The sequence below is a fragment of the Stegodyphus dumicola genome, chromosome 1 (genome assembly GCF_044657685.1).
Source record: "Stegodyphus dumicola isolate Sdum_Otavi_A_Nest chromosome 1, ASM4465768v1".
Classification (NCBI taxonomy): Eukaryota; Metazoa; Arthropoda; class Arachnida; order Araneae; family Eresidae; genus Stegodyphus; species Stegodyphus dumicola.
This window is the reverse complement of record NC_140768.1, coordinates 191,578,831-191,597,468: the sequence shown is the minus strand read 5'-3', so window position 1 is coordinate 191,597,468 and position 18,638 is coordinate 191,578,831. Positions and strand designations below refer to the sequence as shown.

At 34.1% G+C, this 18,638-nt stretch overlaps 1 protein-coding gene across 16 annotated transcripts in view; it reads right to left on the bottom strand.

Moving 5' to 3' along the window:
- The window catches only part of LOC118194955 (mutS protein homolog 5-like), a 317,359-nt gene that overhangs the window by 173,040 nt on the left and 125,681 nt on the right, over positions 1 to 18,638 (bottom strand). For 15 of the 16 annotated variants that reach the window (XR_015043107.1, XR_015043108.1, XR_015043110.1 and 12 more), the window contains one exon: positions 8,127 to 8,199. The exons of the other annotated variant lie outside the window; for it this stretch is intronic. Coding sequence is in view for 11 of the 15 variants with exons in the window: in XM_085824216.1 (XP_085680342.1) it covers positions 8,127 to 8,199 (73 nt within the window). In the remaining 4 variants the exon portion in view is untranslated. The remainder of the gene's footprint in view (positions 1 to 8,126; positions 8,200 to 18,638) is intronic. 16 annotated transcript variants of the gene reach the window in all.

The following is an 18,638-nucleotide window of genomic DNA, read 5'->3' as shown; positions in this document are numbered from 1 at the left end:
GTTCATTACCTCTCACTTAAAAAAGATTATTATCATTATTACCATTATGTCATCAATTAAAATTATCTGATTTGAACGCATGTGTTAATACCAGTTAGAATTTGAAATCTAAATCTTTCTTTGTTCCCTATTAGATGGCAAATGCTAATTACTCGGTTTGCTCATTGAAATAAACATCTGTTACTTTACTAAATATCACTTTGCATAACTGTAAAATATATTATGATAGAATTTTGAATATAATAAACAAATACTAAATAAGCTTTTATTAATGAAAATTATTTCTTTACATTCCCTTCAATAAGACAAATTTCAGAAAATCAGTACAAAAGAAATTAAAATAAGAGAGAAAGTTACAGATAATATTCATGATAGACCGAAAACAGAACAAGGAAGAGGCATATACGGTTAAAATTCCATAATCGGGGTGAGCGCCAAGCTTGGCGAGAGTTTTTTATTTGGCGCGATTTTGACTTGGTTGTGGTTTCCGGCTGTATGTTTTCTTGTGGCAAACCTAGAGCTTTATTTCCATAACTGTAAGAGCGCGAAATTAGTGTAGTAAGAAGATTTTTTTAAAAAAAATTTAATTTTGAAATACTGTGTTTGTTTTTAAAAGTTTAACTGTTTAATATTATTATTATTATATATATGTTTAATATTATATTTATATAAATATTTGCAGAAGGTTACGCTGTTGTTGGTAAGAGAATGCTGCATTTCAGATGACGTGAAGTTTATAATTTATGAATGTTTTCATTTAATTTTATTTAGTTAATTTTTTTTTTTAGTTTTGTTTCTTGCATGTGGCAAACGAAAGATGTGGAATATTTTAAGATTTGAACGAAAGTTGTTTCATGTGTTGAATTTTACGACGATAGAGTAACTTGAATATTTTAATGAGTTTATTATGCTTCCGTTATTAGTGAATTTGGTGCTACTTTGCACGGTTGCACGGATTTTTGGCGATTTACTTTGGCGCAATTGTTGGCGCGGTTTTAACAATCGCCAGCCATCTTGAAAAACGTCGTTCTTCCGTATTGTGGCGAAATGGCCCTGAGAAAATAAAAATCCACTTCGCCGGGTTTAAAATACTACGGTGTTTATTTTTACGAAATGAATACGAAAACGTACAGTGTCTCACAAAAGTGATGGGACACTTGTGCTTTACAAAAGGAAACTGTAATAAAATAAATTTAAAAAACATGTAAAAATTTTTTGTGGGTGTGTTTCATACTTAAATTTAGTAACAATTATTACATAACATATATTTTCTCAAAATATTAAAATATTAATTTAATAAAAATACAGTTGTTTAGAACGGAGCAAAAAATGGCTCACATAAGTGATGGGACACCATTAGATACTACGTACTACAATAAAAATATTTTTGGGGTTTTTATTTTTACTCAAAAGCAATTGGCAATAATTTATAAAATCCTCTGCAGTATTTCTCTCCATTTTGTTTTGGAATTTTTGTGTTTTTTAGCTCTGTGCAGCTATGAATGCTAAACGAAAAGAAACTTTGCCTGAAGTTCGAAAATTAGTTATTAATTTGCATATTGAACGTGGAAAATCTGTAAGAAAAACTGCTGAAACAGTTAACTTGAGTCATTCAACAGTTTTCAAGATCATTAAACGATATAAAAAGAATCATATGATTCAGGATAAAAGAAGACATGGCCGACCATCAAAGCTATCCAATGGAATAAAGCGAATTATCGTTCGAAATATTAAAAAAAATCCAAGAATGAGTGCTCCTAAAGTTGGTGCTGATTTACAAGCATTATATTGTAAAGTTGCGCGCTTCCAACCTGCACGCAACAATGTGGTGACTGCTGAGAACTGGAAATAGACCAAAGTCTTGAGAAGGGTTTAAATCCCTTTTATTCAACTTTAGAAGTTACAAATGCGTGCTTTTGACGCTTACAAACTACGCCGACCCGGCGGTAAAATAAAAATAAGAAACTAAAAAGAGATAATAACAAGTGACTAACTACGAGGCTCTCTAAACGTAACTAACCTCACCGCGTTCTAAAATACCGCTGATAATTCAGCAAACTCTGAATATTACGTTGAAAGATTAACAATTTGCCGAGGCAAGCACACAGGCCGAAACGCGTGGTTCTTCAATTTCTAACTAGCCACCTCCACACTCGTGAAGCAAGAAAGCACACTTTCGAACTCGTTTTCTTTCTATTTAACTCAGAATACTTCCGCTGATAATTTGAATCTTTGCGCGTTCTACTAAAATTTACATACTCTGGCATTGGCAATTCCAGGGGAAAGTAAGGCTTGACCGGAAAGATAGTTTAAACTTAAAATAAATGTTAGTTAAAATAAATATAAACCCTACAATATAAAGAAATTGTTAATCCTGAGACTATTAGAAGAGTAATTCGATCTGCTGGATATCACGGTGGAGCAGCCGGGAAAAAAATTCTTCGTAAGTGAAAAGAATAGAAAACTCAGACTGGCTTTCGCAAAATCCAACATAAATAAGAATTCTGATTACTGAAATGAAGTTATATTTGCTGATGAAAGTAAATTTAATATATTTGGTTCTGACGGTAGAATCTTGGTGTGGAGAAAACCCAGGGAAGAATTTCGTAAACAGAACTTGGTGCCAACAGTAAAACATGGTGGAGGAGGAGTTATGGTATGGGGGTGTATGTCGTCCTCTGGAGTTGGTAATCCTGTTTTTATTGACAGTATAATGGATCGGTACAAGTATATTGACATTTTAAATCAAAATTTGAAATCTTCAGCACGAAAATTGAACCTTCATAACGATTTTAAATTCTACCAGGACAATGACCCCAAGCACATTGCTTTGAACGTTAGACTCTGGCTGCTGTATAACTATCCTGAAATAATAAAAACACCACCACAATCTCCAGACTTAAATCCCATAGAGAATATTTGGCAAGAATTGGAATCAAGAATTCGCAAACACACCATTTCAAAACAACAATTAAAATCGGTGCTTCAAAAAGAATGGGGTAAAATCACTCCAGAAATCACAAAAAAAAAAAAAAAAAAAAAAAGAGTGAAATTTATTCCAAGAAGATTAAATCATGTTTTAAAAGTAAAAGGAAATCCAACAAAATATTAAAAACCTTTTAAAAAGTAAAATTTGTAGATAAATATTTCATGGAAAAGTAAGTGTCTCATCACTTATGTGAGCCATTTTTTGCTCCGTTCTAAACAATTATATTTTTATTAAATTAATTTTAATATTTTGAGAAAATGTGTGTTATGTAATAATTGTTACTAAATTTAAGTATGAAACACACCCACAAAAAATTTTTACATGTTTTCTTAATTTATTTTACTACAGTTTCCTTTTGTAAAGCACAAGTGTCCCTTCACTTTTGTGAGACACTGTAGTTAAAACAGACACATCTTTTTTACCATTTTTAAACTCAACAGACAGATAGAATATTCTGAGTAAACAATATAATTTCTGTTGCCATTCCAAAAAAGTAAATATAAAACGATATAACTGTATTCATTTCCAACACGTATTTTGCGAATTTTTCCATACACGTATTTGTATTAAAATATTACTTAAATTCAAATACTTTAAATAAGTAAATAAGAACGCTTCGCTAAGCTAAAATGACAGCAATTAGAAGTTTACTGCCGGTAAAAAAAGCAGGCATGTCTAATACTTTTTTTACCGTTACAGCGGTTATTTCTTCCACCGTGAACCACAATATCATATACGGTCATCTTCAGAATCGGCTCTTTTAACGATCTTCATCTGTGATCCACATTTCTCGCACTTCATTGAAGAAGCAATTAGCGAGGTTTCCTCCGAAAATTTAAAATAAATTTTCTCTGACCCTTGTAACAATTTATAAGTAAATCTTTGATTAGAAAAACCAGGTTGGCCAAAATAAGGTCTCAAAGGACAATTTTTTGATTCCGATACGAATAATTCTTGGTACTTTCCAATAACAACTTTAATCTTTGAAAGAGACATATCCGTTTCCTATGAAATCTAAGGAATTCGAAGAAATGAATAATAAAATTTTAAATTGGCGCGGTAATGCACAAATATTCAGTAACCAATCAGGGAGCTGATTACAGCTCGTTAATGCACAAATATTCTGTAACCAATCAGGGAGCTGATTATATTACGTCTAGAATAAAAATTCTTTAAATAATCATACATAATAAAATCATTTTTTAAAAAAATGCAAAATTAAATTGTATTTTAATATTTAACAGCCATAAGTAATGTTTAAAACATTAGATTAAATTTATAGATATTAAAACTAATTACTTAAGTAAGGTGACGTCATTGATTACATCATCCACAACATAAAATTTCATAAAATATCATAAACAATAAAATTTTTATTTCAAATAAAAATGCAAAATTAAATTGATTTTTAATATTTAGAAGCCATAAATAATATTTAAAACACGGAATTTATGCATAATAAAACGCATTATTTTTTAAGCAAAATGACAACAAAGTATCAGTTACCATAAATAACTTTTCTAGCAATGGGTTTACCATAAATCGTATCGCTCGCCAAAAAAAATAAAAAAAAATAAAAAAAATAAAAAAAAAAAAAAAAAAAAAAAAAAAATTCGCCAAAATCCGTGCAACCGTCTACCAAAGTAGCACCGTGAATTTCAATATATTTACTTGGTTGAAAATTTTGGAGTCCGAGGAAAGTGTTATAAAATTTATTTTAGAAGTTGGTTTAATTCCGCCAATTGAAACTGATGTGCACTGTCCGAAATGTTCTACGAAGATGGTTGCTAACAAGGATTCAAGTAAAAAGCTAGGTTGGCGTTGGATGTGTAAGAATAAGAGTAGCGCTTTGAGATGTAGTGGTAAGTGAATCCACTGAAGGACACCTTCTTTTATGGAACACGAATACCTTTTAGGGATATTGTAGCCATTATTTTTGGTTTCGTTATGAAATTGCCTGTACTTTTCCTTTTGAATAATATTAATGCATGGAGAAAACAGAAGAATGAAAGTAGTATATCATCGGAAACTGTTACCGATTACTTCAACTTTTGCAGAGAATTTGTGAATTTATTGCGTCTCACGATAGCCACAAACTGGGTGGTAAAGGAAAAACAATTCTTTTGGATAAGACTTTTCTTAGCCGTAGGAAGTATGAGCGCCGCCGACATAAAGGAGGAATGAAAATTATTGTGTTTGGTATCTATTGTAAGGAAGATAATGAAGGCTTGTTTTTCGAAGTAGAAGGTAAGAGTAAAAGGAATCTGTGGCCGTATGTGAAACATTATTGCCACGAGGAGACAAATGTTGTGTGTACAGATTCGGAGAAGAAGTATGCGGGAGTGGAGAATCTTTTTATAATGCCTATTCATAAAACTACAATTCATAAAGGGGGAATTCGTTTCTGCTGATGATAAATTGAATACTATTAACGATTTAGAGAATGAAACGAGATTACTGAAAAAATGTCTAAAAGTATAATTCCTCGGAATTCCTTACATCGTTTCATGGCTGTATTCTTTTATTGGCGGGTTCGGATGAGTAATTTAAATTCAGAAGCAGAAAAAATATTTAAATTTTTGGAGGATGTTAAATTAGTTTATCCAGGATCTGGAAAAGTACCACTGAAATTGAAAATGATTAGCTCTCCAACTGTGGAATCTCAAGGAATAGAACATCTTATGCCGAAAGAAGTTGTTTCGTATAATTGCGGTACCTTTAAAGAATGTGATGATTTTGATTGGGGATTTTTGAGTTAATTTGGAAGTAAAGCTTTTTGTGAATGTATTAGTAAGTTTCAAGAGTTTTTTAAAAGTATGGTGAGTTTCTTTTTTATTTTTAATTACTTAGCTATTGTACTTATTTCTATATCTGGTAGAGAATACATTGTGACGTCACAAGCTTAGTCCCACCCATTTATAGATGTCACTTATTTAGATTTAGTAGTAAAGACAAGACTTTGATTTTACTTAGAAAGCTGATGCACCTTTTTTTTATCATTTAATCAATTGCATTTACTGTTCTGTTTGAACATAATAATAGCTGATCACCACTGTTAAGAAACATTTTCTATTCTGTTTACGTTTAAAACTCACTTCGCAGTGCTCTGATCTGGATAAGTGTATACATTTATTTACTCAATAATTATTTACAAGAATTATTCATTCTACTATTTTACGATGAATTACATAGATAGGACTATGTTTTTACTCGCAAAGCTGTTGGGCTTTGTTTACTCATCTAGTATTTTATCATCTCCTTTTACTATTCTGTTTACATCAAATAACGGCGTTTCACTACTGCAAAACTTAAAAGTTTCTATTCTGTTTATGTTTAAAAATCACATTCCTGTGCTTTTATTGCCAAAAAAAAAAAAAAAAAATCGTCAAATCTTGAAGTCCAAAATAGTTTGGCGTCAACTTCCCCCGCTTGTGTAATTTTAGCCGCATATACAAACTAAGAAATAGCATCAGACTAAGAATACCTTTAAAGACAAAATGCACATTGTAAATGAAAATAAAATCATGCACGCATTTATAATTTAGCAAGGGAAAACAAATTAACAAAGGGATATAAGGAAAGAAAATAAAATAGTTAAAAAAACTGAAATATGAAAATCTCAGACTACAGACTAATGCCACAAAGAAAAAATTACCATTATTTTTTTTAAATATTAAAAAATCAAAATTATAAAAAATCATAAAAATTATAAAAAATTCAGCTGTTTAAAACAGCAACACCTGAAAGAAAAATAATTAGCTACAATATAATTGCATCATATGTTAATGCCATTTAGAGACTCAGCAATTATTTAATAAAGTGAAAAAGAGCATAGTTTTGTCTTAACTATTTAAGACATAAATCTGCATTTTTTAAACCAAAACACTCGTGCTTACAGAAAATATTTCCCACAACTAAAATGGCAACAATCTCAATTTTTACAGAATTTCAAATTTGCTGAAAGACAACAATAACTTCTTAAAAAATGTCAAAAAATAAAATTAAAAAGACTATTACGTACTGAAATAAGGCTCTTTATGGATGCTAAAACAATAGCGAAGTGTCCATAAAATTAAATCCAGCATGCAATAGCACCGCATATTGTCTAATTCTATCGCACTGACATCTGACAACCTCTCTCCATCCCTTGGAATTTTGCTACCGGTAGAAAAAAATTTCTTGGCAAGCTAAATACTTTAAATGTAAGGATACTTTTTATTAGTAAAGATCCATATTATTAAATGTTAAAAGAAACTAGAACGAAGAAAACTGTACTATAACTAGTGGCCGAAGGAAAGCCATACACAGAATGGACATTGTTCTACTCTGTATCAGGAAAAAAAAAAAAAGATGCCCAATTTTTCAGTTTTTATCAAAATGTTGAAAACTACCTCTGTACGCTCTTTTTCAAAGCTTTTGCAGACTACAATTCAGAAGGAAGCTGTCCTTTGAGAATATACCTCTTGAACAGTACCTCTTAAACACAGAATCTTCAGGGGTTGCTGTGCTTACACTATGTCCTCACCATTGCACTGGTTATCTGATTCACTGATTTTATTGTCATGAAGACGAATATATGGCCTTGGTGATGATTTTGAAATGTTAAATGTATTTGGAATACAAGTGCAAAGAATCTCAGTATGATAAATTCCAAAAGTTGCTTATTCCTATGAAAAAAAAAAGTTTCAAAAAGTCCCTTTTTTGAAACTGGGTATTCAATTGAAAATTATACAAATATATTAAAAGTTTCTAAACCATACACTAAAAATGGAAAAAGAAATAAATATGTTACTTAGACTGATCCTTTTATAAAAAATTTGATATTTCTTTGACAGAGATGACTCTTTAAAATTTTTAATTTGATAAATATGCTCTCATTCTTCCCATGAATGTTAGGGGTATTGATTAAAATTAATTCTTCTGCTATCAAATTTCACACATGAAGATATAACTGCGATCAGTTAATTTAGATATTAACTTCTTATATTTATTTCTATAGAAAAATATAACAAAATTGTTTTTAAAATGATTTAAAAATGACTCATGTTAAGTATACTGAAAAGAAATATTTTAATTTTCAAATACATGTAGGAAATATATATATATATATAAATGATGACTTTTCAGAAAATTTTACTTTTATCAAGCTCACTATCAACTCCAGGTTTCACAACAAAATGATTCTGTTTTTCATATTCCTGAAAATCAATCTAAACAAACATAAAATAAAATAAAAAAGGGGGGAATAGTGAATGTTACAAGATGTATAAAACAATTCATTAACATTTAACAGCTACATTCAGCAAAAACTACATAAACTGAATTCTGGTTGATAACTGACATCATTTAATTGGGGCTGGCCATATGAGATATATTATATCATTCAAATGAATAACAAAAGGAATAAGAAAAGAAATGAAAAATTAAAATTAAAATAAGTTACAAATATATACCATCTCTTCCAGCATATAACACGCATCTATAATTTCAAGCTACATTTTTTAATTTTTAGGTATATTTGGTGTCTAACAAGCACCCAATTCTTTACAAAGAAACCTAAAAGATACATGTGCAATGCACTTATCTTTTGAGGTCACTTATTCAAAGATTTGTCTCAACCTTTCGAATAATGGTATGCTGCATTCACAAGCGATGAGGGGAACAATATGTGTGTGGGCCAAATGCTTAAGGGAGTAAATATTCTTGCAAAGAGGGTGTAATGTAACCAATGCAAGTGTACAAAAGAATGATATCGTAGGGTTTCGAGAAAAGAGGGAAATAATTTGGACTAGTAATGTATTTGCAATCTGAATGAATTCGTGGAATTAGGAGTTAGATGATTTCTCTTCTGTTTCTCATTTTAAATGGTCCAAGTATGGTTGCTATAAAGGTTTTTGCACAGTATCTTGCCTAAGAAAGACATACGAAATTGGAAGTAAATCATCATGAATGAACACATTGCTTGAACAGTGACGAGAAGCTCGAGCTGGGCGAAGAAGTTATATCTGTTGACGAAAATTGTCAACAAAGTATTTTGAATGAACCACCTTTGAAGAAGAATTGCAGAAAAATTATCCTGAAAATTTCAAGCAAGTTCCATATACTATTTCAACTGGTGATGATTCAATATTTTCTTTAATGCATGATGATATTCCAAGCAAACCAGATGGTAATATTTCACTCCATCTAACTGTTGCACATTTCGATGGCTGCTTTTAGTTATCAATGCATGCGTTCTACCATACCATTAAAAACTCCATGAACGGTGGTAATTCTTGTTTTGTGAGTGATCTAAACAATTGCCTTTCGAAGTTTGTACCACGAACAGTGGTTACGATATTAAATAATCCAACTCTAGCAACCCAACCAGAGTAAAAAAGGTCTCAGTTACTGTTTCAACAGTTTGGTTAGTCAATGGAAAAGCTTCTGGTCACCTAATGAATCTATTTATGAAAGTTAAAAGATATTGGTTGTGGTGTTGCGTGGCCCCAACTTGCCCGCAACAATAGTAGTGACTGCTATGAACTGGAAAGTACACAAACTCTTAAGAAGGGTTTAACTCCCTTTTTATTCCACTTTGGAAGTTACAGATGCGTTCACTTGACGCTCACAAACTACGCCGACCCGGCGGTTAAATAAAAGTATATAAAAGTAAATAAATATAAGATAAATATAAGAAATAATATAAGAAAATAAAAGTAAATAAATATAAGAAAGTACAACTAAAAATGAATAATAACAAATCACTACCTACGAGGTTCTCTAAACGTGACTAACTTAACCGCGTTCTAAGATACAGCTGAGATTTCAGCAAACTTTCTGAATAAAAAATTGAAAGATTCAACTAACTGCTGAAGCAAGCACACAGGCCGAAACGCGCGGTTCTTAAATTTCTACCTAGCAACCTTCACGCTCGTGAATCAAGAAAGCACACCTACAAACTCGTTTCCCTTCTATTTAATTTAAAATTACTTTCGCTGAAAATTTGAATACTTTGCTCGTTCTAATAAAATTTACATACTCTGGCATTGGCAATTCTAGGGGAAAGTAAAGGCTTGACAGGAAAGATAGCTTAAACTTAAAATAAATGTTAGTTAAAATAAATATAAACCCTACATTTGCCGCTGCCAGAATTTGGTTAAACTTGGAAGCAGGTCCTACAAACGACCTGTTGAAAAGTTTCCATATTCTGAACTAAAATTCAAGAGCTTTGTTTACATAAAACAAACTGTTTTCTCAAAACCTAGAATAAATTTCTGTAGATAATAATTTTACCATCTCTTCTTACAGCAACCTTTCCGGGACTTCAGCAATCAATCTATTCTCTTCCTTCCAGCATCTGGAAGGAATAAGTATCAGTATCTTCTAAATACATTATAATTTACACTTTCTTGACACTGAATAAAGTTTTTGTTTTTGATCGTTTTATTTTCCTTAATTACTGCTTAATTCAAATTCATTCAAGTATTCAAACATGAATTTAACTTTACCCTGGTTCTCCACCATGTGTGTTGTCAAACGGGAATATTCGTATTTTAGTATTACAACACTTCCCCTAACCACAATGATTTGTTAGAATTTAACGACCAAATAGACACACCTTAATCGACATACTGAAACTCGATGAGCTATTTTTAACATTCTTAAAATTCAAGTGTAGGTGGAGAACCCTACAAAACACATTCATTCTAATTCCCCCTCATTCATCTTTAGACATGCAGGCTTTCGCTCCAAAGCATGATTTTATCTACAGTTTAATACTTAAATTTGAATTCATTTCTTTCGAGTATTTACTTTTAGCATCTAACATTTTATGCTTCTAGACTAAATTCTACTTTTACATAACTTTCAAGTATTTACGTATATTTACAAGATTCTGATACATATGATTTTTACAATTTACCATAAAATGAATAAGATAAAAAAAAGTTTTACTTCACGCATTCTTCGCCAAGCTGGCGGCACTGAAACTAAATTTTTCATTAATTCAAGAATACGAAGTTATTTTACTTTCGGCCAAATTTTGGCTTTAACATAACAGAATTAGTCTTTCGACCAACAGGAACTGCTTGCTCTTAGATTTTATACTTAAAGAAAATAATACTTTTGCCTTAGCTAAATAAAGTAAAACAAAACTAAGTCTCAACCGAGACAAATTGACTTCCGTCAAAACATAGAACTTCGTATTTACGCATAACATTTCGGAACAAAAGAAAAAATTTATAGAAGATTTTAACTTATCTTTGAGTTTTCGATGCTTGGAACTCCGACATCCTCTTCTGGCAGAATTGGTCCCAAGTTATGGAATTCATAGAAGTCAATCTTCGCCTTTGGGTTCTTCGAGTTTCGTCCGTGGTGACTTTTCTTTTTCTCCCTCTGTACGCCGGCCTCTTGGAGTAGTAGTCTTCGGGTTCCTGTCTTTTCCGTTTGGCCCCTGGACGACTGGTCTTGGCGGCCTCCGGTCTGGATTTCCGCTTGAATTTCTTCTGCTGTTGCCAGTCTTTTCGTTCCTCCTTCTGTCTTTTTGTGCTCATGAACGGCGGCCTTGTTTGCTCCTGACTATCTGGCCCTGGAAGTGATTTCCTCGACGCAGAATTTCTACTGCAAGACGTTGTAACTGATCTGTTCCTATTTACCAAAGATTCTTTACGCGGCGGCGTTGATTTCTTGTACTTCTTGAATGCTGCAGTCTGGCCATTTTCCTTTCTTCTTTTCAGGACCCTATAATGACTTGTAGAAGGGCTAAGTTCCTCTTCTGTTCTCTGCTTCTTGGGTGGTGGAGCAGGTGGTGTTACTTCTGGGCCTTCCACTTCTTTTGCGCTTGAGTCCTGCAAGAAACTTTTAAGGATTTCAAAATCATTTTGATTATAATATTTTTTCACCTGGTCGGGACTTGCTTTACAGATTTCCCCTCTCTCGTTCTTAAGGTACAATATGACTCCCTTGAGTTCCTGAATTACATAGGGGCCTTCAAATTTTGGAGCCAACTTTGCAGTAAAATTGTCTGGGGCACTTGATAAAGAAAATTTCCGCTTTAACACTTTATCCTCAACTTTAAAATCTGCTTCACGGCGTTTTCGATCATAGTACAGCTTCTGTCTATTTCTTGCCGTATCCGAACTTTTAACCGCCTGATCAATGAGTATTTGTATATCGTTTTGTCTGAATTCTTCCTCTCTTTGTTGCACAAAGAATAATTTATCTAGTGGCGTAATTAACTTCCGTCCTAAAAATAATTCTGCTGGAGTTTTTCCAGTAGTATCATGATTTGCTGTTCTTAAAGCATAAGCTAACTCATTTATGTAGCCATCCCAGCGCTTGTGATGTGTGCTAACATAAATTCGAATTATTTTTATTAACTCTTTCTGCGATGTTTGCCTGTGGTCTATACGGAACCATTTTGATATGGCGTATGCAGGGTCCAGTGCAAATGTTTTCAAAAATTTTGCTAACGAATTTTTTACCGTTATCGCTAATGACTTTTATCGGTGCACCGTATTTTAAAATGTATCTGTGTAAGAATGCATCTGCGACTGTTTTGGCTGACGCGGGTTTAAGTGGAACAATTTCTGTCCATTTTGAAAAATGATCTACAATTACTAAAAGAAAACGATTTTTATTTAACTCACTCTGGGGGAAAGGACCAAGAAGATCTATGCCTAAAATTTCATTCGGAAATGTAGCGCGAATGCTATTTAAGTACCCGGCCGGGCTGTAATTAATATCATTTATTAACTGACATTGATTGCAGGACATGACATACGCAGTTACTATTTTGTATAATTCCGCAATTATATACCGCCTCGCGTACCCTTTTTAAAGTCTTTCTGACCTCTAAATGACCCGCTGTTTTCGCGTCGTGTAATTCCTTCAAAATGCTTAATCGAAGCAAGGCTGGGATGACTGGTTTATATTCGAAATTTTCGTTTGTTGCTTTCGTATAAAATAAATTATCTATTATTTCATAGTTTTCTGCTCTACTTCTTATCGCATCGATATCTGTGAGTTCAAAGCTTTCGGGGTCTTTCAAATACGCATAGATACTTCCAAATTCAGGATCAGCTTTCAATTCAGCAATAATTGTTTCTCTGGAATCTAAAATTTTTGAAGTCAATACAGCGCATTTGAGTTCATTGCCTTCATCGTCCAATTTTATACGAGATAGTGCGTCAGCTACATTGTTTTCCTTACCCGGTTTATATTTAATTATGAGGTTATACTCTTGAAGTTTTAAAGCCCATCTTATTAACTTGGGCGTTAGGTTTTTCCCCGAGTAAAGTCTACCAACAGCCGCATGATCCGAAAAGACTGTTACTGGCGCTTTGCCGAAATAAACTCGAAATTTGTGTACAGCCATTAATACGGCTAATATTTCTCTCTCTGTAGCTGTATAATTACTTTGTGTATGATTCAACGTTTTACTAAAAAATGCCAAAGGATGGCCATTTTGCATGAGAACAGCACCTACAGCATAGTCCGACGCATCTGCTGCAATTTCCAGGTTTTCGTCCCCTTCCGGGAATTTCAAAACAGGGGCATTGATGAGTGCTTCTTTTAACCTCTCAAATGCAGTATTTGCTTCTGCTGTCCACGTAAATTTACTTTTCTTTCTTTTAATTATTAACAAGGGTTCAACAATATTCGCAAAATCTTTTATGAACGACCGATAATAAGAACATAACCCAAGGAAAGAAAAAAGTTTCTTGGCGTTGTTGGGAGGTGGGAAATTCTTGGTGGCTTTTATTTTTGAATCCTGAGTTTCTATACCCTTTTGCGAAATTTTATAACCCAGATATTTAAGTTCTTTAGTTGCGAACTTGCATTTTGATGCGTTAATTGTAAGACCGGCCTCTTTTAATAATTTAAAAACTTCTTCTAAGTCTTTAATATGTTGTTCCAACGTACTACTCGTTATAATTATACCATCTAGATAGATTAAAGTCGATTTTCCTAGGACAGGCTTTAGAACAATGTCCATAGCTCTCTGGAATGTTCATGGGGCCCCACACAACCCAAACGGCATGCGTAAAAATGCATAAGTGCCCGATTTTGTTATAAACGCGGTTTTATGTATGTCTTCGGGTTTCATAGCTATTTGATAGTAGCCAGACGTTAAGTCCAAAGTAGACATATATCTCGTCGATTTGATCTGTCTAATGATCTCGTCTATAACCGGCAAAGGGTAAACTGGGAATTTAGTTATGCTATTTAGTTTTCTATAATCGATAGCAAACCTCCAAGCCCTTTTATCCGAAGGAGGAAACTCGTTCGTTTTCCTACATAGTACGACTGGACTCGCGTACTCACTATTTATGGGCGTTATTATTTTGTTCTTTAACATTTCCTGAATATGTTCTTCTATGATTAGGTCTTTCTGTTTATCATAGCGATAAGGTTTAGTCCTACAGGGTTTGTCGGCAGTTAATTGTATCTGATGCGTAACTATTTGACAGCTACCAGGCCGGTCTGAAAACAAGTTTGAAAAAGTACTCACCACTTGCTGGATGGCTTGACGTTCATGGTCATTCAAATGGCTAAGGTCAACTTGCGGTTGTTCCACTGGTTCCACCACCCTCTGGTCCATCTCCAGCACAATAGAACTGTCCTGAAAATTTAATTTGGCCCTCGCGGCCCTTAAAAACTCCATACCTAAAATAAGTGGATTTTGCAGATTTTTTACTACAAAAATTAATACTTTGAGGCTTTCATCTTTTACCTGTATGTTTAATGATAATTTCCCGATGCATTGACAGGTTTTTCCTGGCGCCGCTATAATTTCTGTGTTTTTGTTTTTAAATAATCGTAACCTATAAAAATTCTTCTTGAAAAATGTATCACTCATAAAATCACCTTCTGCTCCTGTATCGATGAGGGCTTCTACTGGTACATCGCCAACCAGGACTTGTATAATTGGTAGATGTGAGTTCTTTACGATGACCGTATTTAAGTGTCTTTTTGAGGGTTTTTTTTAAAAACCTCCGGGGTCTGGACCCTCGCTTTCACAGGCCCCTCTACTCGTTTAAAGCTTTCCTTTCAACTGCTGCCTTCTGGGTACGCGGACGTTTGTTTTCAAATTTCCTTTTTGGGCCTTGACCTTCGAGGTTCGATGAGTTAGCTTGATAGCTCTTTTCCCCATAAGAGCGGTTTGCATTTCTGGTCTGCTCATTTGAAGATTGCCTTCGGATACTATGCGATGCCCCTCTATCTTTTTCCGCTATTCTGCGATTTTGAAACTTGACCGCCAATTCGAAGAGCTCCTGCAATGTGCTTGGGTTTTTAATTTCAAAGTAATCTTGAACAGCAGGTAGTAATCTTGGTAATATTATTTCAATAATCTCCGCGTCGGGTTTCTTCCCATACAGCATATCCGTCAGCTTAATTTTTCGCAGAATAAAGTCTGTCAATTCTTCTATATTCCGTTGATAAAAACTATACATGCGACATGCGACGGGGGACGTGGGCACGACCCCTTTACCGTCGGTTAATTGGTGTAGCGCCACGTCCACCAATATCTAGAGTTGAACCTTGAGTCTTTCAAAAGAGCAATTACATGGCCATACAAGGGCTGTTAATATTTAGTATTACATTCTTGTTTGCTGGTTAACATATTCTGTGGATAACGCGATTTACAGAGTTACATACTGACTTTGTCTCTCATTTCCGGCATACAATGCATATGCATTACCTGAATTACATTAATCTTACATTGTGTTGGATTACTTTTGTGTACAGTTACAGTTTTTAGCTGTACATTTCAATAAATATACCTACATTACTTGTAGATTGCATATAAATACAGTTTGCATGTACAGTTACATATGCCAATATTACATGTGCCTTGCGTTACATTATTTTTATATACATACATAGTCAGGCACGCCTGCTTCACATATTACTTAATTTTACCTACACTGCTTAACCTTAGGTTACATATACTTGCAGTTGCATATAGATACATGCAGATACGTTCTGATTAATTTTTTAGATACAAATATTTACAAACATAATAGTCTTACAGGTTACTTACATTACATGTTATTTGGGTACTTATTGCATAATTTTCCAGTACATGAAATAGACATTCCAATATATACATTGCTTTGCGTTAGACATCCTATATCCCTTATTCATAATACAAAACATATATGTTACCCATGCATTTTTATTAGACATTTCTGCATTTATATTGCATTACTTTAAATTGCATAACTTACTTATACATAGCTTACTGATATACAAAAATATTGTTGCGTGCGTACGGGTTCGTTATGAAATGAATGCACAAGTCCGATGAAAAATGAACAAAAATTTATTATTATCACAACAAAAATGCTTAAATTTTCTCAAATTATCATGCAGTATTACAATATCTCACAGTAGTTTTCTTTTAACTACTCAAATGTCCAATAGAACGTAATTCAAAACAGCTAAAGAACGCTAATCCGCGAATTCGCTACAATCAACAACAGTAGTTTTCTAAACAACAACAAACTAAGCAACTACTACAAACTGAGATGTTTTCCTCCTTTTATAAGCTTTTAAAATCACGCGCTAGAATTTTCCAGTACTTTCTCGAAATCAAAAAAAGAGATATTTATTTATTTAATGCACGCGCTCTTGTATTTTCAATTTTCCTGCTTAGCTTTCTTTTAATATTCGTCACGCGCTGCACTGCGCGAGAAATAAAACCATTTAATTTATAATTGAACTAACATTAGCTTTTTAAATACCAAATTCGTAACACTGCCCTCTTCCCAAGGACTGCACGTCTCGGGCAGTACAATCCCTGGACAGGAAGCTAAACTTACAACTGTGGCATACATGCAACTGAGGCATAAACATTACATTACAATATCAAACAACATGAACAATAAATGCAATAACTAACTTAAACAAATCAAATACTATCAAATACTAAATACAAAACAAATCAAATACACATTTAAAAACAAAAAGGACCATGGTCTGGTACTATTTACATTATGTACTATGGCCATAGTAATGAGCTAACCTGTCGTAATGAACGACTTTAGGTTTAGAGTTCAAAGACTTACGAATCCGAACCACGACGTCATTCAGCCTGTTTAGAACTGTGTATGGGCCATCCCAAGGTGACTGTAATTTCGGACAAAGTCCTTTCCGTCGAGTCGGATTCCACAACCACACCTTGTCTCCTTCGTGGAATTGATGTTCAGTAGCTCTTGTGTCGTATCGGGTCTTCATCTTCTCCGTCGCTAAGTAGACTCGCTCTCGTCTAACTCGCTAAGTTGACTCCTTAGGCGATGAAGGCGCATCCGTAGGGCGACTAAACAGGCGGTCACAAGGCAGACGAAGGTCTCGACCGAAGAGCTTCTGGGATGGAGAATAGCTGGTAGTCTTGAGTTTCCTTTCGACCCTGGTATGATTTCGGCAGCTTCCCGAGCTCGATCTTTCGGACAAGGCGTCGACATTTCCAGGCGAGGATCCCTTTTGAGGATGGATAATCATGCCATCAGATGCTGAAAGCAGCTTATTGTTTTTGAAATCTAAGGAAAAATTGTATTTCCTTAAAAAGTCCAATCCGAGTATGCATGGATCTGTAATATCCGCCACATATGCCGTGTGATGGTAGGCGGCACTTCCAAACGTGATGTTTACGTTTAACTTCCCAGTTATGTCGATCTTGTCACCAGACGCAGTCTGAAGGGTAACACAGGATGGCGTCCAAATAAGTTTATCTTTAAACTGTTCAGCTAAATCTTTCCTAATGATGGTAACATTAGCTCCTGTGTCAATGATCATATTGCAAGGAACTCCATCGATATTCCCATTGATGGACAGTCCGTTATTGTTGCCACTCACTATAGAGATCTTAAGCGCTTTAAGACAGGGTTTTTCATTATCTGACAACCTCCGTTCCTTGATATGGTCATTAATTTGTTTCCTGCGTCGTTGCTCAGAAATTGTCTCAAATTTCGTACCCTGGGGTGTTCTGCAATTCTTTCGTACGTGGCCTTCAGCTCCACAGTTCCAGCACTTTGGTTTCTTGTCAGTCCTTTTCCTTCCCGTGGCATTTAATTGTCTGTTTAAATCGTATGCCTTATTTTCCGTGCTCTGGGGAGTTCTGCAGTTCCTTCGTAGGTGGCCTTCAACACCGCAATTCCAGCACTTTAGGATCGGTTTTGTTTCACCACTATTCCATCTTAAAGCATTCACTGGTCTTGTCAACTCATCCGTTTCATTATCCGTGCCCTGGGGTTGTACTGCCCGGGACGTGCAGTCCTTGGGAAGAGGGCAGTGTTACGAATTTGGTATTTAAAAAGCTACTGTTAGTTCAATTATAAATTAAATGGTTTTATTTCTCGCGCAGTGCAGCGCGTGACGAATATTAAAAGAAAGCTAAGCAGGAAAATTGAAAATACAAGAGCGCGTGCATTAAATAAATAAATATCTCTTTTTTTAAATGATGCTTGGCCAGCTTCCATCTTTTCTTGGAATGCAGCAAAAGCACTAATGAGCTGTCTCAATTGTTCTTCCATCGCTCTTGTTATTGGCATTCAAATCCCACTTCTGACACCAAAAATTTTTGCGTGCGTACGGGTTCGTTATGAAATGAAAGCACAAGTCCGATGAAAAATGAAAAAAATTTATTATTATCACAACAAAAATG